Source organism: Anser cygnoides, chromosome 1, assembly GCF_040182565.1.
Source record: "Anser cygnoides isolate HZ-2024a breed goose chromosome 1, Taihu_goose_T2T_genome, whole genome shotgun sequence".
Taxonomy (NCBI): domain Eukaryota; kingdom Metazoa; phylum Chordata; class Aves; order Anseriformes; family Anatidae; genus Anser; species Anser cygnoides.
The window spans coordinates 80,646,511-80,668,736 of record NC_089873.1 but is presented as its reverse complement, the minus strand read 5'-3'; the positions used below and the strand labels follow the sequence as shown (position 1 = coordinate 80,668,736).

The window sequence follows — 22,226 nt, the reverse complement described above, 5'->3', positions numbered from 1 at the left end:
ATTTGCTTAATTTTCTGCATTTAGAGCCTGTCTTCCTTTGCGTATCTGGAGCTAAGTTTTTCAGGAACTTCTCTGGAGTTAGAGAATATCTGCTTACCAGCATGGGAAGAGAGGCCCATGTTTTTGAGATCCTACACTTTCCTCTAGAAGCCATTCTGCAGAGATAGTAGAAAGGGACTTTCTCTGCCCTTGCTCAGGACTATTGATGGAGTAGACATCTGGAGGAGCCAGGGATGTGGCAGAAAGAACAAAATAGCAGTTGTGTGCTACAAAGACCCTGAGGCAAAAACATGGATAATGGGGCAAAAACAGAAGTGTTTTTCTTCATGTCTTAGTAACACATAGCTCATCTCAATTTCTGGCAGTCTCTCTAACACATGAGGCTTATGCAGTGATACAGCCCATGCTCATCTGTACCTCTCAGTAAGATTTTCAAAGATCTATATAGGAAAAACTCTAATATACATCTGGCCTGGACCTACAGCTGAGTTTTTGCCAAGCTGACTTCATCAGCCTAGTACTTTTTGTAGGCAACCACTGCCAGAGGCATTTTCATGCTTTTTATGGATAATAGCTACATTCCACAGGCAAAGCAGACTAAAAGAGTAAAATTCATTTTTGCCATGTGACAGATTCAGAGAGTCAAAGACTTGTGCCCATATGGTTGTGTTGACGGTGAGAGTCAGTAGTGCAGTCCCTGAATGGTTCTGCTATAAACCAATACATTTTTTGAGATAGATTCAGTCAAAATTTCTTAGATGAACTGGTGTAGCTTTTCCAGTCAGTCTATTCTAAAACCATTTATTTGATTTCTTTGCCACCTGTAGAACATGCACAGTTGATAGCAAGCAATTTAAACCAGTGAAAAGACAGAAAAGTGTTGGGGCAGGAATATAAATCTGAGTATTTGAAGAATGTGAATATTTGAGGAATAGAATTAGAAGGGGCATGGCCCTCTTTTGTCATTCATGCTTAGTTTGCACTAATCATTACACAATTAGTGCTTAGTTTGCACAATGGAGTTTCCTCCAGTCTAAACTAGTGTTAGAGGTGAGGTACAAGGACCACCAAGTTGAACTAGCTGGTAAATACATTGAACAGTCTGGACAATTTTAAGTACATACCTTTCTTACACAGAAGACTCATGGGAAGGCATAAAGAAGATGATGTTTGTGAAGATGTTAAATGCAATTTATTCCAAGAAAAAGAAAAAGGGAAAAAAAAAACTATCAAAGGGAGTATCAGCCCAGGAAAAGAAGTTATGCAAAGCATAAAAACAAAACAAAACAACAACAACAACAAAACTTGGAAAGCCACTGTTAAACAAACAAACAAAAAAAATCCTCTTTGGCATCAACTGTAGAGAAAAGCAACTAAGAAAAAATAAGATAATAAGCTTCTGTGTTCAATTACTTTAAAAATGCACTTGAATGAAATCAATTAGTATAATAATGAACTAAGTCAGAGAGCACTGTTCAATTAGCTCTAGAATTTAAGGGAGTTTATAATAGCAACACGTACAAATAAATATTTGGTTGGGTTTATTGTTACAGAAAAGGGGGAAAAATGTTGTGAGTTAAATGACATTTATTAAATAGAAGGGTCTGGTCAAACTGATCCAGATTAGTCCTTCACAGCAGTAAGACCTTAAAATTAGGGCACGGGGATGTAAGGAGAATTTGCTCTAAACTACTTCATACAAAGGCTATGTGACATATGGAACAAGTTACCCTAAAGAGTAACTAAAGCAAGGAGCTTCGATTTTTTCAAAAGAGAAAACGAAAGGGAACTACATAAAGAAATTCCCAACCAGAGAAGCATCAAAAGGAATACAATTCCTCTTTATTTATAAATTCATTTATTAAGAGTAGCCAACCATTATCTGCAGTCTGAAGGGAAATTACAATGAGCATTATTTGTTCTTTTCTCCCCCTTCCTAGCTGTGTAGTTTGTAGGATTTTGTTTGTTTTGTTTTCATTAGAAAGGCTGCTATGTTGCCTTCCCAGAGCACAGAGGAAAAGAAGTAATAAAATGTTAATGGCTATGCATTTTTTTTCAATATGCAATGTTTTAGAGTTTTTATTCTTTTTATTCACTATTGCTTTCACTGGAAGTTTTATGAGTGTGAAATTTTTTTAGTACAAAATGGACACTTTGCTTCTTTTTACATTTCTGGAAAAATGTCCCATTGTGAAACTGTTCACATGGCTTGGTCTTTGTAGAATACGACACTGGCAAGAATGTCATGAGACACTTTGTGATAGCATGACTGTTCCTATCTTGCTGTACTTGAGTTCCTTGAACAAATTCTTAAACAAAGTGGATGTTTGCCTGCTCTCAGATTCTTGTCTCCTGCATTACATACTGGGCTAAAGAGGTGCAGTACTTCTTTGATTATTATATATCAAGTGCTAACCTATAAAGTACTGCTCTAAGACAGATGCAAGAACTAACCTAAGTTAAAAAAAAAAAAAAAAGGCAGAAAAGATTTTCAAAATTGCAACTTCTCATCTTCAACCTGTATGAGAAAACAGATTTCAATCACAGCCTCAGAATGGATGAATTCATAGCAGTGAAGACTTACATCACCTAATACAAAGACACCTTAGCACACATAAGGATGAATATTTGCCTTCTTTGCGAAGAATTGCCTGGTAGGAAGAAGGCAGTGCAATTACAACATATTTTTGAGGGATGATACTTGCATTTTAAGGTATTTCTTTCATTAGAGTGTAGAGAAACTAGCCACCTTTCTTACAATAATGTTATTTTCTTCTTCCCACATAGCTGTCGACCATCAGAACACACACACACACAAGTTTTCCACGAGTTTAAGGGAAATGAATCAATTTGGAGAAATGTAGATCTAGGTTTCAGCTTATTCATATAGAACACAGAAAAGAGGACAAGAAGGCCTTTCAGAACTTTCCATATGCTTCCTTGCTTCACTTTTCTAGAGATCTGACATGGAAAGGTCTTCTAAACACATAGTCATATTCTCTCCTAACTTACACAACAATAAATCTTAAGCAGCATCACTCAGGTCAGTAGAGTTATTTTAAGTCTGAACAAGCAACTTAAAACAGAAAACACAGCATTTTTTTTTAATTCCTCCAATTTATTTGGAATCATGTTGATTATAAACATTAACACCTGACCCATTCCCTACTGGATTTCCTCATAACAGCTTACTACTACTGACATTAGCTTAATAGAAAACTGAGCCAGCTCAGACACTATGCCAGATTATGACCTCAGTTATATGCAACTGAGTCTACTACAGTCACTTGCTTTCTGCATGACTGAAAGCAGAATTTGGCCTCTGAGCTTTAATTTTTAAGAGTTGCATATACAAAATTGTCTTCAAATATAATGCTATTTAATAATTTAAAATAGATATTATTTTCAATTTTACTTAATTTCTAGCAGTCCCAAAATATCTCCTATCTTTCCTAAATAACTCTAACACAGTATTTTCCTTGTAAATCCTACCTCTGCACATACATTTGAGTCCCATACTCCAGATGATTTGAATCCATCAGTCTTCACCTGCCATGTTCTCCTCTGCTTTCCACTCAACTCTGTCTAGACTGAAGCTAAACTGAAAGCTTGAAATCACAGACTGTGCCCCCAGTATTTACAACAACAAGAGAGAGGCATTCATGACATGGTCAAGGAAGAAATTTCTGAGGCTTGATGTGCTTTCGACCCAGAGATGTAGGTTTACAGTGAGAAAATGGGAGCATGGGATAGAAAAGAGATTATGTGTATGTTTTTGCCTTTTTCTGGGAGGGTAAGATATTTCCTGAGTATGTGTGGCCTTTTCATCAGTGTCAACCACAGGTAAAGTTGCCTTCCTTTGGGAAAAACTTACACTCCTTCTTGTAGCCCAGCAAACGTCTTTGTGTTCCCACTGTCAAAAAGGCCTAAGAACTTACTATCCCCTTCGCATCCAGTTATCTCAAAACATTGACTGACCTCTTACCTTTAGTAAAGAGTTTCTACATATGTTTGCTTCCCCAAAGTTCCTAAGGATGTGATTGTTTTGTTTTGTTTTTGCAATGGGCTCCTTTCCATATTTTCTAGTAATGGACTGAGATCAGGTTAGGAAGATGCTGGCCTTTCACAGGTTTCAGTGAACATGGGTCCCCCAGTTTCTAGCACTGGTAATATCCAGTATCATTTTAACATGGGCCTTTAACTCTGAATATGTACAGAATATGTTTGCTGGGTTAAACTCACCACACATTGCCAGGGCCAGTAACTAGTCAGATAGGAGTACAAGAGAGAGAAAGAAGTATCCCTCCCTCTCCCCTACAACTCAACTCCCATGGCTATTCAAGTTCAGCATGCTTATTGCAACTCTGCCTGCACTGAGGAGAGCAGGGGCTGCTCACCCAATACTCCCTGCTGGGAGGAAGTGGGCGGAGAAGGGGTGTTAAGATGACAGAAGTGCAAAGAGACCAAACTTCACCCCACTCCCCTTCCTTGCTAGCCAAAGTAGCTGGCTGGGAGCATGGGAGAGTAAACTGCTCTGTGAAACAAGAAAAAAGAAAAAAAAAAAGATGAAGTAATTGACTTTTGTAGCAGAGCAAAGGGAGTGTGTGGTGGTGGAGGGAAGATAGGCAGGAACTGTGATTCTGACTCACAACATATTCTGTACTCTGCTCCTGGGGAGATGCAGCTGTGCATCTCTCCTTGTATAGGCTACACTGTAAGGTTATACTGTCGTCCAAAGTAAGCATCCCTAATTCTCCCACTTCCTGAAGCACAACAACATTTGGCTCCTTTTTAATCAGGGATATCTACTGTGCAAATTGAAGTCTAGGACCAAGCTTTTTGTATATGCAGAATTAAAAATCTCTCCCTTGATTGATTTGTTGGTGCCTGGGGAAAACTACTGAACTGTTATGGCTGATTTGCATTGCCCTGCTTCTTTTTTTAAGGCTGATTCCAAGTTATTTTTATTTCCTGAAGGCACTTGAAATCTTCGACATGATCCAGAGTTAGACACCTTTGGCAATGTTTTCCAGATCATTTATCCTCTATCCTCTTGCTTCCCAATTACCTCTGATTTCACTAGAGTAAGGACTGTTTCCCTTTGCTATCACTTCAATGGGAAGAAATATGACATAGAAGCGCTTCTCATTTTGGCCAGCTGATTCAACAGACTTTGTGTGAGGCAGAAAGGAGGTGATGTGTATTGGGAAGAACCAAAAGGAAGAGGCTGGTTCAGCAAGTAGAACCAACCATAGCCTAAACCTCGTGAGAGAAAGCTCTGAAACCCCACTCTTCTCACATGGCTTAGGACAAGTCACATAACCTGTCTGGGCTTCATTTTCCAAACTGTAAAACTATGGTAAAAGCACTTGCTCATCAAAGCCATTCTTATTTATGAAAAAAAGCTTAATACTGCAGAATTGCCGTGCCTGCAATAAGACAGCCAAAAGCCTTCCCTTACCCTCGGTTAGAACTCATGCAAACAGCATCCATTCTTGCAGTGGTGTTTATGCATTCAAGAATGATTTCTTGCCTCTGACAGCAATGAACGCCTGATTCTTCATAAACGGAGTATGCTACTCCTCCATAGCTCTTATCTAACCTGTGAGTCCATTTTCCAGTGATGTAACTAATCCCTGTGGTGATCATACATCAAAAGTATTCTTTTATGAAATTTGTAAGGTGTGCATTAGATTAGAGGTGAAAAAAATTCTACTAAAAACATTACTTTTTCTGCTTTTTAGTTCCCATAACCTTAATGTTACTTTATTCCTGCCCTTCTACAGACAAAATGTTTCATAACTAGAATTTCTTCAGTAAGAAGTTGTTTTCTAAAAAAAACAACAAACAAACAATAACAAAAAAAAACACCCTAGCTATTGCCTGTATAAGGATATAAGGAGAGGCAAGACCATTATTTAAGCCAGCTGCTGTACATCTCATTTGTCTCCTTTCCATGCCCAGTTTAAAACCTTACTTTTCTATCAAATATCTGGAGATCAGATGCCTGGCAGCAGACAGCATGTGCTAAAGCATTCCCAGTTCTAAAATTCCTCTTTCAAAGATTTTTGGCAAGAAGGAGGGGGGAAGGGAAGACATTTTGCATCAACAGCAAAATGGCATCTGGACTGAAAGATAAGAAAAACCAATGTGCTTTCCAAAAAAGAAAGCAGGTTTTAGAGGAGTTTTGGACCTGGCAGAGGTGTTTGTGTTAGCAAAATAGAACACAGATATCACACTTTGACTACAGAAGGGAGGCCTCAATTCTGCAAATTAGCAGACAGTTTGGTTGCAGTTTAGCAAAGCATTCAGCTATGGGATTAACATGGAAGCAATCACTGCATTTCAATAGGGCAACACACAAGCTTAAAAAACATACACTCAGCTAGACTGGGACCAGAATACTCACACCATTCTTGAGCACTAACCCCTAAATATAGTCAAGCTCACTGCAGAGTGTTAACTGAGAGTTAAAATTAGAAAACTTCCATGTCTCGAGGAGAAATGCATACTGGAAATTTTATCCATATGAACATTGATGAACTAGGGGATTCATAAGTGAAGCTCCACTTCAGGCAAATTTTTACAAGGAAAAAAATGCAGAGCAGCTAGATTTACCAGAACAGTTACCCTCAGGACAGACCTACTTGTAAACAGTTTGCTATAGAGTAATGCCAATTAGTAAAATGACTTTTTCTCTAAATGGGCAATGGCTTTTTTAAAGATTCTGACGCAATGGGGAAAAACACTCATGGGCAAACATTATACTTGTAAACTTCCTTGTACAAGAAGGATTTGGTGGTCTCTATCTGGAAGCTGTTCAAGGAGAGCCATCAAGATTTCACAGGGTAAAATTATGCAAAGTTGTTGCAAGAGGTGATCTCACATATTAGACCAGTTAATGTAGCTTGACAGAGTAGACAAGATTTTAGGCACACAAGCTATTTTTAATCTACAGGCTTAAATTTTATGCAAAGAAAAAAACTTTTAATCTACAGTTCCCTGTATTTTATCAGAAATTAAGACTGTTTTTTCTCTGAGAACGACTTTAAAAATATCATTCTAGTCTGGTTACAAGCAAGCTATGACCATGAAAGAGATATTAATTATATAGTGCAGTACTCACTTCTCATTATGATCTGGAAACAAACACTTCAGTTGCATGCTACATGCCCATCAAAGGGTCGTAAGGAGGACCCGGAGAACTAAAGGCCTGTCAGCCTGACCTCAGTGCCAGGAAAGGTGATGGAGCAGGTCATCTTGAATGCAATCACACAGCATGTGCAGGATATCCAGGGATCAGGCCCAGCCAGCATGGGTTCATGAAAGGCAAGTCCTGCCTCACCAACCTCATCTCCTTCTATGACCAGGTGACCTGCCTGGTAGATGAGGGAAAGGCAGTTGATGTAGTCTACCTAGACTTTCAGCAAAGCATTTGACACAGTCTCCCACAGTATTTTCCTGGAGAATCTGGCAGCCCATAGCTTGGACAGGTACACTCTGCTGGGTTAAAAACTGTCTGGATGGCCAGTCTAGAAAATGGTGGTGAATGGTATTAAATCCAGTGGGAGACTGGTCACCAGTGGTGTTCCGAAGGGGTTGGTGTTGCACCCATCCTCTTTAATATCTTTATTGATGACTTGGATGAGGGAATTGATTGCACCCTCAGTAAATTTGCAGACGACAGCAAGTTGGGGAAGTGTCGATCTGCTGGAAGGCCCTGCAGAGGAACCTGGACAGGTTGGATCAATGGGCAATGGGATGAGGTTCAACATGACTAAGTGTCAGGCCCTGCACTTTAGTCACAACCACCGCATGCAATGGTACAGGCCTGTGGGAGAGTGGCTGGAAAGCTGTGCAGAGGAAAAGAATCTGAGCATGTTGGTTGATGCTCACCTGAACATGAGTCAGCAGTGTGCCCAGGTGGCCAAGAATGCTGATGGCATCCTGGCTTGTATCAGGAACAGTGTAGCCAGCAGGACCAGGGAGGTGATCATCTCCCTGTACTCTGCTCAGGTGAGGCCACACCTTGAGTACTGTGTTCAGCTTTGGGCTCCTCAGTGCTAGAAAGACATTGAGACCCTGGAGCATGTCCAGAGAAAGACTACGAAGCTGGTGAAGGGCCTGGAACACAAGCCCTGTGAGGACTGGCTGAGGGAACTGGGGTTGTTTAGTCAGGAGAAGAGGAGGCTCAGGGGAGACCTTATTGTTCTCTACAACTACCTGAAAGGAAGGTGTTGGGAGCTGGGGGTCAGCCTCTTCTCGCAGATAACTAGTGATAAGACTAGAGGGAATGGCCTCAAGTTGCGCCAGGGGAAGTTCAGGTTGGAAATTAGTAGAAATTTCTTCTCAGAAAGAGTAGTTAGGCATTGGAATGGGTTGCCCAGGGAAGTGGTGGAGTCACCACCCCTGGGTTTAAGAAAAGGTTGGATGTGGTACTTAGGGACATGGTTTAGTGGGTGATATTGGTGGTAGGTGGATGGTTGGATCAGATGGTCTTGGAGGTCCTTTCCAACCTTTATGATTCTATGATTCTGATTCTACATGTATAATAGATCAAGGATCAGACAGCAACTGTCTGTAGCCACATTGTCATTCCCAGCACCCCTTACTGTCACAGAATCACAGAATTGTCTAGGTTGGAAGAGACCTCCAAGATCATCTAGTCCAACCTCTGTCCTAACACTAACAAGTCCTACACTAAACCATATCACTAAGGGCTACATCTAAACGTCTTTTAAAGACCTCCAGGGATGGCGACTCAACCACCTCCCTGGGCAGTCCATTCCAATGCCTAACAAAACTGTGCAAAAGCTTAGTCCAATTCATGCTGAATTCAATAAGTTCTTACTGGTAGTTTTAAATATCTTGATTAGGCCTGGACCCCTGTCCTTAAGAACTCCTGCCTTCACAACATCTGCAACAAAAATTTTGCACCTGCATATCTAGCAAGACTTTCTGTTTGGAGGTTTATGATCCTTTGAGGAACAGAGAGAGGTGATTCAGTAAGTGAACTTTGATTCATGAAGTGGCCAAGGATCTATTTCTGTACAGCTTCAAAGCAACCAGGAGTCATGGGATTTTGCAAAGCAAGCACAGGTGCAGTTTTGGATAAAATGAAATGGGGCTTCCCCACCAAGTCTCTTGTGCAATGGCTTGCCCCAGTCCCAGTCCCATGAAGAGCACCCATGGTGGCACTGCATTACATGCAGCAGTGCAGCAAGGCTCATATTCAGTGCTTGGGAGAAGCTCTTGAGCAGCAGTGCTGTTCCTTCTAAGTAAAAGGTACCTAGCAGATTTGAATGGACCTTGAAAGGTCCAGTTGCCCCAATAGTTTTCCTGCTCTCCAGGCAAATGTGCACTCAAGGGTCACAGAAGAGCTGTCATAAAACAGGTGAGATGCTCTCTCTCTCTCCCTCTCTCTCTCTCTCAACCTAAAGAAGCATCTCAGATTCTATTCATGAATTTTTATTCAAAATAAATAAAAGGTCATTTTACTTCTAACTATCATTTCCTATATCTCTTTTGCCTTTTGGATATGAGCTCTACCTGTACCCATAAAAAAGGTTTAGGGATCTGGAACTTCTCATATTGAGGGTCTAACATTTTTGGAGCTGTACCCTTGTTTTCTTCTGCTTGCTTTATTGATTTAACCATTTTCCTTACTTCATAAAAGAAAAAAATAAATCAGAAAATATTTTAAAAGATGGAAGAGGAAGGTTTCAGCTTAAGAAAAAACAAACAAAACAAAACAAAACAAAAAGCCACTTTTGTTTTCAATGTAAAATCCAGCAAAACATTGATTTTGAATTCAGTTTGAAAAAGTTTTGCTTCTGAGTTTCTCAACATCAGAAAATCCAATCTAAAATATATATATAACTTTGAAAATCTCTCAATAATCTTGAAAAAATAATTTTAAATTTAAATGATTTGCCTAGTCGGAATGTAAATGTAAAAACACCTGAGATATTTTTCTACCTCACATCCTACTTTGTGGGGTCTCTAGAAAAACACTTTTTTATAGTCTAGCAGAAGAGGGGAAAAATTCTGATAATCTGAGATTTGTTTCCCTTTTTTTTTTTTTCCTTTTTTTTTGTCAGCCACCAAATTAGACAAACCCCATCTCTGGCATTTAAAAATAGAACAATGAGAGAAATCTATTGTAAATGTGGACCGCCTCACATTAACCCTTTCCATGCCTTCCTTTTCCCTTTCCAGGAGCATACACCAAAATATAATCATGCAATGTTATGAGGCCAGATTTGAACCTCTCAGAACTATGGGGAGGTGAAAGGCATGATCCTCATCTGGAAGACTGCTCTCAATTTTAGTTACAGAGAGCTTAATTCCTCAAAGCATCTCTCTGACAAAAGTAGGAGGAACAGGAACTGTTGCCTGACTTTAATACAAAACAATTAATCAACCCTGGTTGAGCCAAAGTAGGTCCAGGTTGACTTGAAAGGTTAATGAATCTTCAAACATTTTTTTTTTTTTTAAAAAAACAGAGACTAGATGGAGTTTCAGGGCTGTAGCGAAACATGAAACCAAGCCTCTTTGGTGTGGCTTTGGGCTTGTTATAAACATCTTGCAGAGTTTGAGAACTGCTTTTGATGATTAGCCTAACTTCCCTTTCCTCAGTATAATCCCATTTTTCCTGCACTCCTTTGCCCCACCCTAGAGTGAATGCTTGCTTTCACCAATGCTTAAACTTTCCAGATCTTTGCACTGGGTTTGCTATCATGCCCTTTTTGTCAGCTCATAACAAAGACTTGCACGTTCAAGGCAATTTCCTCAAAGGTCAAGTTATACAATCTTTCTAGTCACTTTTCCTGCTCTTTATTTATTAATTAATTAATTTATTTATTTTGATTAATCCTGGGTCTGATCAGATATTGTTCCTTCCTAAATTTATTTTCCCCTGATTATTTTGCCAGTGTACAAATTTGTAATTTCTAATTTGACTTTCATGTTATAATTTCCTGCCAATGTTTTATATCTCTGTCTCCCAAGCAGAAACTGCATTTCTCTTTGCTCGCTGCTGTTCGCATGCCCTCCCAATTCAGCTGCAAATTTAATTTGTTTGCAGCTTGGCCTTGCTGCTATTAACTATCAGTAATGAAAAGACTTTATCAGCCTATATTATCCACCACCATGATTCAGTTCTGGTGCTTTCTATTTTTTTTCAAATGACTTCTAAAAAAAAAAAAAATAATCTTCTGTGTTTGCAAAATTAGTACCAGTCTAGTCAAGTCATTGGAATTTATTGATTTAACTAAGGATTTGACCTTTAGATTTCTTGTTACTTTGGACAGTTTTCAGAGCTACACAGTGAATAATTCGTAGAAATACTTTTGCAGAAATTGTTTACCCCAACTACAGCTTTAATTCTTTGTCATGACTAAGATGTGGCTGATTGCTCTTCTCAGATGACATTGCTTTTGTTTCGTTGCATTTCATGCTTGTCATCTATCGACCAAACTCCCATACAACATTCCAGATGGGCTTTCCTAATCCAGGCAGTGCAACATGAAAACACATGGTCTGTTTCCCAACTTGCAGCAGGATACCTGTATGACCTTGCAAACAACTTTTGACTTCTTTGTTTCCAGTCCCTTAAAAACGGGAACGAGCACCCTTTCTACTTTGTCTGTATGAACCAAGATAAATGCTTTCAGAGTGCTCAAATATCAGTGTCATAAGAATGGTAAAAGAAAACAGGATGATTTACTCTTGGAACATTTATGGAAATATATTTGTTAAGATGCCTCATTACTCTCAAAACGGACAGGCATCTCCCACATAGTGTGCAGGGATTATACTACAATGCTGTCATGCTTTGTGTGGAGAGAGGAAATCTTTAGTTGTGCTGTCTTAGCAGGGCAAAAACAGCCAGCTCTTTGAGGGAGAAAGCAAAGGATGTCAGAGTATATATATAGGGTAACAAAACACCGATATCATTCCATGGGGTTCCTTATTTTGCAGATGTAGAAAGTCATGAACAAAGATTTTGACTTGACTAACCTTTCCAATAAATCACAGGGATCAGGATTCCAGCTTCCTAAACTGTTGCCCTAACTTTCTCAATACACAGAATTACTCAGCAGGTTAATGAAAAAGTATACTGTGGCAGTCTGGGCAGAGACAGACAGGTATAAGCAGTATGTCACAAAAATATTAGTGAGGAAAGAAATTAAAATAGAAAAAGACCTAACTTAGTCTGAGGAAATGTCTTCCTGCTTCTGTAGTCAATCACAGACTTGGAGGTGTAGCTAGTGCAGTTGATACTGTACCAGACATTAGTAATAGTCAAATCTCTTGATGGGATTGCTAGAGGATGCTGGGGAGTGTCAAAAGCCTCTGGGAAGTCTTGAATGCCCTGAACTCCAGACTATGTCAGTGGCAGGGAAAGAAGGTACAGGACCAACACCTAATAACATCGCACAAGGTGTGAGAAGCGGCTGTTGTTCCAAATAAAATGAGGTAAGCACTGAAGAACTGCTCCTGACCTTTCTCTTGGAAGTGGGCAGGTACATGTGAAGTGATCACATTTTGATTTCCTAAAAGATAAGTTTGTGGAAAGTTCACATGTGGACACACATGCCATTGCAATCAGCTGTATCTGAAATGAGCCAAGATTGTTGCAGTTCTACACAGTGCCTTTCACTGTTCAGAAACCAGTTTACCCCTCACAGCAAGACTTATTATCACAAAACTGTCCCTCAGAAAGCTGTCACCAGTTGGGTAAGCTTTCTGTAATGACTGTTGGGTCATGGTCACAACTTTAATCATAAATAGCAATGTATATTTATTCAAAATGCAGATGAATTTTCATACTTGGGTGTACAACTGTCTTGCTATTTAAAGAGGAAATGTCAGTGACTCAGTAGGCTGCACTCCATTTCCATAAGAGATTAGGTCTATACCTTTCACTGGAGTTTTACTGGAGCTCAGTGCTCAGATGTGTCCTCTCTTGAAAATGGCCCTGAGTAATGAATGATTAAAAGCAAATGACCTGCTGTGGGGCTGTAAGAAACTATGGTCCTTCTTCCTCAGGTATGGTGTGCTTCCCCATTTCCCAGCCCATCTGCAAGAGGAATGCATTGTCTTCAAATTCTTTCACTGTAGCTTATAGTTTGGTTGGCTCTGAGGATAGGAGGGTTAACATTAAAAGCTGCCATAACACAGTCCCACTTGATTTTGTCTCTGAATTCTTAGGCATCTTAATGAATCATAGAATCATAGAATCATAGAATATCCTGAGTTGGAAGGGACCCTTAAGGATCATCAAGTCCAACTCTTGACACCGCACAGGTCTACCCAAAAGTTCAGACCATGTGACTAAGTGCACAGTCCAATCTCTTCTTAAATCTCTTCTTAAATCTCACAGTCCAATCTCTTCTTAAATTCAGACAGGACCCCGGTCTCCCGCGTGACAGGCGGGGATACTTACCACTATATAATGGGTCTGGCTCTTGTGAAAGCTTTAGCTTGAAACTGTATGTGTTGAAATTTCTCTGTCTTGAGAAGTGGAAATGTTCAGGAGGGTCATAACATCTCTTGGGGCACTCACCACTCCACAGCAATCTACCTTAATAAATCCTTCTACAGGCACATATTGTAAAATAGTCAATTACTATTCTGAAATATGGGGCAAAATTTAGTGCACAATTATTTCATATTCCACCTCCTGTCATCTGAATATTCATAACACAGTGATGTTTTTCATTCTGTACATTTTCACTGTTTCCTGAAGAACAGAAGGAAAGGATTGCATTTCTTCTCAACAAAGCTATTAGGATGAGGGAATCAACAGGGCACTCTGCTACTAGTTGCTTTCTGTGAGTTTGTGAAAACAGTGCTTAGCAAGCAATGAGAATAATTACACTGTCATCTTTGGCAAAAGCCTGAATAAGCTGTCAGCCACCACAAATGATCATTAGTTGCTTAGTCTGAAGAACAAAAGCTGCTTTTAAAATTTTCAGAAAGAGCCAAGTGCTTCAAGCTTACTTACATAAATCATATTGCATTCAATGCTGAATGCAAAATTCACCAGTCACTTTTGCTTCTATTCCAGATCCTCTCAGCAATGACTTAAAAGTAAATACTTAGGCAGTGTCTCACAGTACTAGGATTTCATTATTTTCACAGCACATATTAAATGACACTCTGCTTTTCAGCTGTGTAGACTGTTCAGAGACTGATCAAAATAAATCATTACAGATTTTATTTTTTTTAATTACCACAAAACAAAACAAAACAAAGCTTCCCAACAGTATGCAAAGCATTGTGTCTGAAAAGAGTGGAAAGTGATTTGCCAGAGTCTATTGGGGATTTCATTTCTTAATGGAAGCAATAGGTAAGTTTATTTACTTCTCCTAAATTTAGACCTTCCTTGAGACACCTAGATTAGATAACAATAATACCCTGCCAACATCACAGGAATATAAACCATTAAAATAGAGTAAGCTACACTAAGGAACGCTTGCAGTGCATCAGGTTTTCTTTTCCATAGTGTTTGTTTTTAACTGCTGTGCCATGAATGCCAGCAATCTATAAGTCAAACGTGATTAGTGCATTAACAGCTTGCTCTGTACTACACGGAGCTGCTAGCTTTCCCACCATACCATAGTATGTGCTCCCATAAATCCTCTAGACCATTCATAACATCTAATCGTCACTTAGTTCTAATCCTAGTTTTTTTAAGGATCTTCTTTGCTCTTGATGACAAGTTTACAATCACTTTTGAAACCTGGGCTAGTATGTCTGAGTAAGGGGGCACTGACGCCGTGCAAAGTGACCAACTTGAAGAGACTAGTATCTTCCTACCTTGATGTCTAATACTTTTCCAAATTTCACGTAACAGAGTGTTTTCTGACCACATTTAATAGCTGCTTTGAGAATCATGTACCCTCTACCCCCCATCTTTTTTAATCATCTCTAGCAAGAGTTCAGCAGTAGCTTGAAGCATCAAAGGTATACCCCAAATATCCAGAAAGCTATACAGAATAACATAGCATGAAAGCAAACATGATCCAAAGCTTCTCAGCAACTCAGAAAAAATAGCTTCCTGGAGTGTGACAGCAACTCTTCCCAAACTCCCAATACATGGAATAGAAAAGGAATTGGAAGACATGGGAGGCTATAGGCACAGAGTGAGTCAAGTTATGTACCATTATGTTCAGCCACTATTGAGTTCCCAGACAAATGATGAGTTTTCCATAAACTGGTAGGTCAACAAGGGATGCATTTTGATGTAAATCCAGAAAAGGTAATAGATCAATTCTTCTGGATCCCCACTGAGATGTCTAAATTATTCTACAATCACACAATATCTAGGCCAGGTGTGTAGTAGATAATGCACAGTAAGATAATTATACTGGTGTAAGTGGGTATGTGGTTATATCGGATATACTGATGATCCACTTAAATCATGCACTATGATACACCTTACTGTTAAGTAGACCGTATGTCACAGCTGACCTGACAGCTTACGAACACAGAAGCTGAGGCCAGGTACTCTAGCACAATCAAGTATCAGGCAGAAAGCAATGGGAAGCACTCACTAATTAGGATCTTACCTATTTGTATCCAATAACACTACTTAATCTGTTATTTAACTATGGATTGTGCTATTGGGCTGAGCTCTTATTCAGATGTCGCCATGGAAATGCTTGCCTACACCTATTTGGGGCCCAGACTCTAAAATTAGTAATCTGTTCTGCACTTCTTGTAGTAGTTTAAATAGTATCGTGTCCATTTCTAGGACTATTCATTACACTTACTTGACTGTAAACAGTCTATGAAGACACCTAAAATGAACCTTTTCAGGGATTTACATACAGAACACTTAAAGAACATCGAAGAACAATAAAAACATCTCAAAATATTCATCAATAGAAAATATTTGGTAGAAAACATTTGGCTTGAACAAAATATAGTTTTCTACCTGAAATGAATCAGTTTAATTTCAATAATAATAATAATGAGAAAACTGAAAAAAAAAAATTACGTGAAGGTCTAAATTCTTGGGGGATTTTTATACCTTTCACCAAATGGTTAAAGAAAGAACTATATTTCATGTGCTGTAGTAGCTTCTGCTGATGTTCATACAAGTCTAAGCCCCAGGAGCTGGGCAGTTAAGTCAGTCTTCTTTTAGGTGGGATACCTCAGTTGAAATCTTGCCTCTGAATGCAATTCTCGTCTGTAGATAACTTACTTCCTGGATGATAATGAGTAAGCACTGTTTCTGTTTTGTGAATTGCATTGCGTATATTTTGAAACATGCCCAGAAACATCAGAATGATTTGTTTTGCAAATAAGAAAACATAAACACTTTATGTTTTACATTTTTCTCTCCTTGTTACCACTTCATTTTTTTTTAACAACAAAAAGTAGCAATTTGCAAATTATCAATTTAGGCACAAATTTCTGTTTAGGCCAAAGAGTCATTTATCAAAAGCAATATTGCCCAGCCCTACAAACCGATACACTTTTAAGGTACAAAACTCAAACAAACCCAAAGTCATAAACCAGCTGCAGTTTCCCAGTACTGTCCATTTTTTCTAGCCAGAGTAGTGCCTACAGTATATTCTGAAGTGCTAGATTTCAAAGGCAATCTAATTTAAATACATGGACTGGAATTTCTGAACACACCTCTTATTTTCATAGCTAAATATACGTCCTAGGTGAGCTGTCTCAGAGTAACCCCCTGAAAACTGTAATCTCTTTTACCCAATGTTTGCATTTTCTTTCCAAATTTTACACACCAATACATTTCAAAAAAACTGCAAAGATTGGTTCTGAAACATTTTAACTTTTGCAGTAAATAATCTGCCAAGACTACGTTAAACTACAAGTTAAATTTTGGAGTACTTCAACACCCCTCCCACCAAATCACCATTTTACTTTAGGTTAAGCAAAATATTTTAAAACATTTTTTCCATTAACATGGTTTTGTCATGGACAAGAAAAAATAAAAACACAAAAACACAAAACAGTTTATTTGAACTGCTTTAATTATGAAGTCCCTGACCCTTTCTTTTTGTGTTTAGCGTGACATTAAAGGGAGTCTGCAGGAACTCCAGTCTTACTTTTCCCACCTCATCACCTGCCCCAACTTGTGTATTTTGCTAGTGCCACTTAGTTTTGAAACTAAGCAGACCAGTGATTACATGCAGCTGCATGCTGGCATGAATAATTCTTTCAGCTTTTCAGCCGAGTGTTGTCAGAGCTTTGCTCACCATTCTGTGGCCTTGTGTCATACTTTGTGTAGGTTAGCTTCTGAGTACTGTAAGAAATCTGCTGAATGACGTGTTTTAAAATATTTTTACTATTTTATAAAGAGAATAATTTAATGAGGGAAGACCAAATTGCAGAGGAAGAGGTCTTTTTTTTTTTTTTTCATCTCTTTCTTGGCTTTGAGAACCATCTATACTAAGTTACTAAGTTAGTATTTATTTAGGTATGACAGTAACTGTATGGTAAGTGAAATCTTAGATTTTTTTTTTTTTTTCAAAGCATAACTTTGCTGCAAGCAACAGTCTAGATTTAGGTGAACTCATACTGTGGCAAACTGAGAATGGATAAAACACATTTCTTGTCCATAAAAGGACAGATCACACATCCACAGAGGGTAGCGCTGATTTTGCTGCAGTTCTAAACTACGAAGTGGGGACTCACTGTTGCTGAAACAAGTTTTGCTTAAAGCTGATAGAGGATTTTCCAGTAAAACATTTTTTTTTTTTCCTTTTTGCCTTCTTAAACAGAAAATGGTGATTTGTTGAAGTGGAATATTTGCTGTTTAAGAAGTCTGATTTCTCTGCAATTTCATCTGGGAAAACACAAAATACCCAAAATGTTGCCAGCAGGCCAATGGAGGTGAACCTTCACCTCAACTCCGTACCAGTACCGAGGCCACATCTGGAGTGGTGTGTCCAGTTCTGGGCTCCCCAGTACAGGAGACGTGGGTATACTGGAACAAGTCCACAAAGATGATTAAGGGAGGAGAGGCTGGCTGAGAGTACTGGGACTGTTCATCCAGTAGGAGAAAAACTCAGAGGAATCTAACCAAAGAGTAGAAATACCTGATAGGTTGGAGGAGAGAAGATGGAGCCAGACTCCATTACGGGCGTTCCATGAAAGGACAAGAGGCAATGGGCACAGACTGAAGTATATGAAATATTACTGAAACATAAGGCGCTTTTTGTTTTGTTTTGTTTTACTGTGAGGATGATCAAGCACTGGAACAAGTTGCCTAGAGGGGTTTTGAAGTGTCCATCCATAAAGATATTCAAAAAATGACTGGACATAGCCCCATGCAAGCTACTTTAACTGACCCTGCTTTGAGCAAGAGGATAGAACTAGATGATCTCCTGCAGATTCTTACAATCACAGAATCACAGAATCACAGAATCACAGAATCGTCTAGGTTGGAAGAGACCTCCAAGATCATCTAGTCCAACCTCTGCCCTAACACTAACAAGTCCTCCACTAAACCATATCACTAAGGGCTACATCTAAACGTCTTTTAAAGACCTCCAGGGATGGTGACTCAACCACCTCCCTGGGCAGCCCATTCCAATGCCTAACAACCCTTTCGGTAAAGAAGTTCTTCCTAATATCCAACCTAAACCTCCCCTGGTGCAACTTTAGCCCATTCCCCCTCGTCCTGTCACCAGGCACGTGGGAGAATAGACCAACCCCCACCTCTCTACAGCCTCCTTTAAGGTACCTATAGAGAGCGATAAGGTCTCCCCTGAGCCTCCTCTTCTCCAGGCTGAACAACCCCAGCTCCCTCAGCCGTTCCTCGTAAAACTCCAGCTGTACAACTCCAGCTGTTCCACAATTTTGCAACTCTGTGCCTTCATTCCAGAGTACCAGCAGCTTAACTCATGGTAGACTTGTTTGCAGAGTAGGAGAACCAAGTTCAAGACTGTTTTGAGTCACACGATACCATCCAGGGCTTCCCACATGGTGTGAGAGTGCTGTAACATGAGTTTAATATTTTCTTCTTCAATCCACTGCTTGTGCAACAATTCCAATAAAACTGGTGTGTTTCAAAGTAAATGTTTTGCTTCCATGATTTGGTATTTTACAATAAATATTAGTTTCATTTAAATGCAAGTGCAAATACACAAGGGAAAATAATAATAATAATAATAAAAAAACTCCTTAGACAAATGTTCACAGTTCTTAACTACACAAACAGTATGCAAACAGTATGACAGAAGGATTGAAATGTCAGGACAGAAATGTCCAAAGAGCTTCTAGAAGATACTCAGAGGCTAGAATTAGAAGGACACTACAGGAATCCATATAGAGCAGAGCATGACAAAGTACATTACAGAGAAAAAGCAGGCTTTTAGATCTTTTCAAAATCTTGGTCTTGAGTTCATTTGATATGTATATTTATTTATTTGTTTGTTTGTTTATTGGGGGAGGGGGCTGTGCTCCTTCTGTCCATGAATATTCCTACAGTCAGTTTCACTCCAGTTCATAAAGATGTAATGAAGAAACTTCATTAAAAACAAGAATAACAAACAGGTCCCAGCCCTGGAAACAGCCACAACAAAATGTTCTGTGGATCTATCTGAACTTCCCACTTGTATTACAAATCCTAACCATTGCTTTCTGAAGTTTAAAGTATAAGAAACACCATTTTGCTGCTAGACTGTGTCCTCTTTCCTCAAGAATACTTTTTCTTATGAGAGAAAAAGCACTGTTGAAACACTGTGTTATTTCTCGGTGTATGATGATGCTCTTAAGGTAAACTTAAACACGTTTGATGAACAGAAATTTGATCGATCCGTGACATTTCAACACATATAAATTGTGGCCACTTACCAAAGTCAGAACTTCATTTATACCACTAGAAACTCTCTTACTCTGCCTAATCTCCTTGCAATTTTGAAACTAAACCACTCAGCAGAATAGGCTCTGGAAAAGTGACTTGGCCTCTATCCACTGATAAGAGTAGCTACCTAACACTGTAGAGAAGGGAACTAACTGAAATATCTGCCACTGTACAAACAATGAATAAAAGTGAGATCATCCTAAAGAGTGCAAGAGAGATTGATTAAATCCTGAAAAAAGAAATCATTAAATGGTTGTATTCTTAGCTTATCTGTATCTATAAATTGCATAAGATGTAAAACATGTTAAAACATGTTAAAACAAATTAGAATTTTCATGTTTACAAAGCCTAGTAAACATTATTTAGTTGCTTTTATATTGACTTTCTTTTTCTTTGCAGATCTTACAGGTGAACAAGGTGATGTCCATCTTGTTTTATGTGATATTTCTTTCTTATCTTCGTGGCATCCAGTCTACCAACATGGATCAAAGGAGTTTGCCAGAAGATTCAATAAATTCTCTCATTATAAAACTCATTCAGGCAGACATTTTGAAAAACAAGCTTTCTAAGCAGATAGTAGATATAAAAGAAAACTATCAAAACACAGTGAAGAAAGTAGAGGCTCAGCAGGGCATGGATGGAGATGAAAATGTGAAATCTGACTTCCAGCCAGTTATCTCAATGGATACAGATCTCCTAAGGCAGCAGAGACGTTACAACTCTCCCCGAGTCCTCTTGAGTGACAACACACCGCTGGAACCACCACCGCTGTACCTCATGGAGGATTATATTGGAAATTCAGTGGTGGTGAACAGAACCTCTCGGAGGAAAAGGTATGCGGAGCACAAGAGCCATCGAGGGGAATATTCCGTTTGTGACAGTGAAAGCTTATGGGTCACGGACAAATCATCTGCTATTGACATTAGAGGACACCAGGTAACTGTGCTGGGAGAAATTAAAACAGGCAACTCTCCAGTTAAGCAATACTTTTATGAAACAAGGTGTAAAGAAGCCAAGCCTGTTAAAAATGGCTGCCGAGGCATTGATGACAAGCACTGGAACTCTCAATGCAAGACATCCCAAACATATGTTAGGGCACTGACTTCAGAAAACAATAAACTTGTAGGCTGGAGGTGGATAAGAATAGACACCTCCTGTGTGTGCGCCTTGTCAAGAAAAATAGGAAGAACATAAATCTGCATCTCTTTGATATATAAATTATTACTTTAAATTATATGATATGCATGTAGCATATAAATGTTTATATTGTTTTATATATTATAAGTTGACCTTATTTATTAAACTTCAGCAAATCTACAGTATATAAGCTTTCTCTCCCAATAAACAAGAGTAAAGGGTATGTGCCTCTGCTGTGGGCAACTCCAGATTTTTTTAGACTATGTTTGTGACACTGCTTGTTGGCAGCATACCGTAACCTGACTGTAAATTCTGTGTAAAATCAGTATTCTTCATTCAGTATTGTCAAGCCAGTGACTGTCATTTAGTAAACTTGTTAAAAATCAGATCAATGTCAAGAGTTGTGTACATATTTATATCCCTTGCTCTATACATTCACATTTAATTGGATGCAGTGTTGACTCCTCACTGCCAAAATGAAAAGGAACCAAAGTATGTGTTGTAGCCTGCAGCTGATGTCAATGTCAAAGGCATCAAGTAGCTGTAAAATACAATTTCTGTGTGTTATGCCAGTTTTGCCAATGAAATGACCATTTTCCCTCCATTAGCATTTCAGAATAAATGCTAACAGTCCAGTAACTGTCGTTTACATTTTTGAAGCACATTTGTTTTGCAACTATTTCTAATGCTGCCAGTTAGAAACAACATTAAAAAAAATAAATCTAAAAAATATTTGTAACTAAGTTACTGAAGCCAAGAACCGATCTAAACTGATCATTAATGTAATACATAAAATATGATTTCTTCAGAATATAGTTTTTATTGTGATTGACTTCTTCCTCCTCATACTAATCTATTATTTTCAGCTTGAATTGTTACATCATTTCTCTCTGTTTTAATTTTTAAATTAGAAAAAAAGCTGGTGCTGTCTTAACATTAAAAGAGCCCTTGGCTAAAGAATTTTAGCAAAGATATGATATTATGGAATGGATATCAAAGCCACACACCCATACAAAGCTGTTTGTCTACTTGACAACTCATTGCCCACTTTTAATGGAGAGAAAAAATGTGTAGAACTGCTCAGCAAACCTGGTACCTTTCATAGGGACTTTTTTTTTGTGTGTGTGTTACCTTTCATAGGGACTTGTGCATGTGTGTGTGTGTGTGTGTGTGTGTGTGTGATTCAAATTCAGGTAGTCCATAGTTACAATGAAGTTCTTCAGTCCCACTGGTGTGA

At 38.7% G+C, this 22,226-nt stretch overlaps 1 protein-coding gene across 2 annotated transcripts in view; it reads left to right on the top strand.

Moving 5' to 3' along the window:
- The window catches only part of NTF3 (neurotrophin 3), a 59,844-nt gene extending 38,216 nt beyond the window's left edge, over positions 1-21,628 (top strand). For both annotated transcript variants that reach the window (XM_048046790.2, XM_013188419.3), the window contains one exon: positions 20,252-21,628. In XM_048046790.2, coding sequence (XP_047902747.1) covers positions 20,252-21,046 — 795 coding nt within the window. In that variant the 3' untranslated portion in view covers positions 21,047-21,628. The remainder of the gene's footprint in view (positions 1-20,251) is intronic.
- Positions 21,629-22,226: the final 598 nt, after the last annotated feature.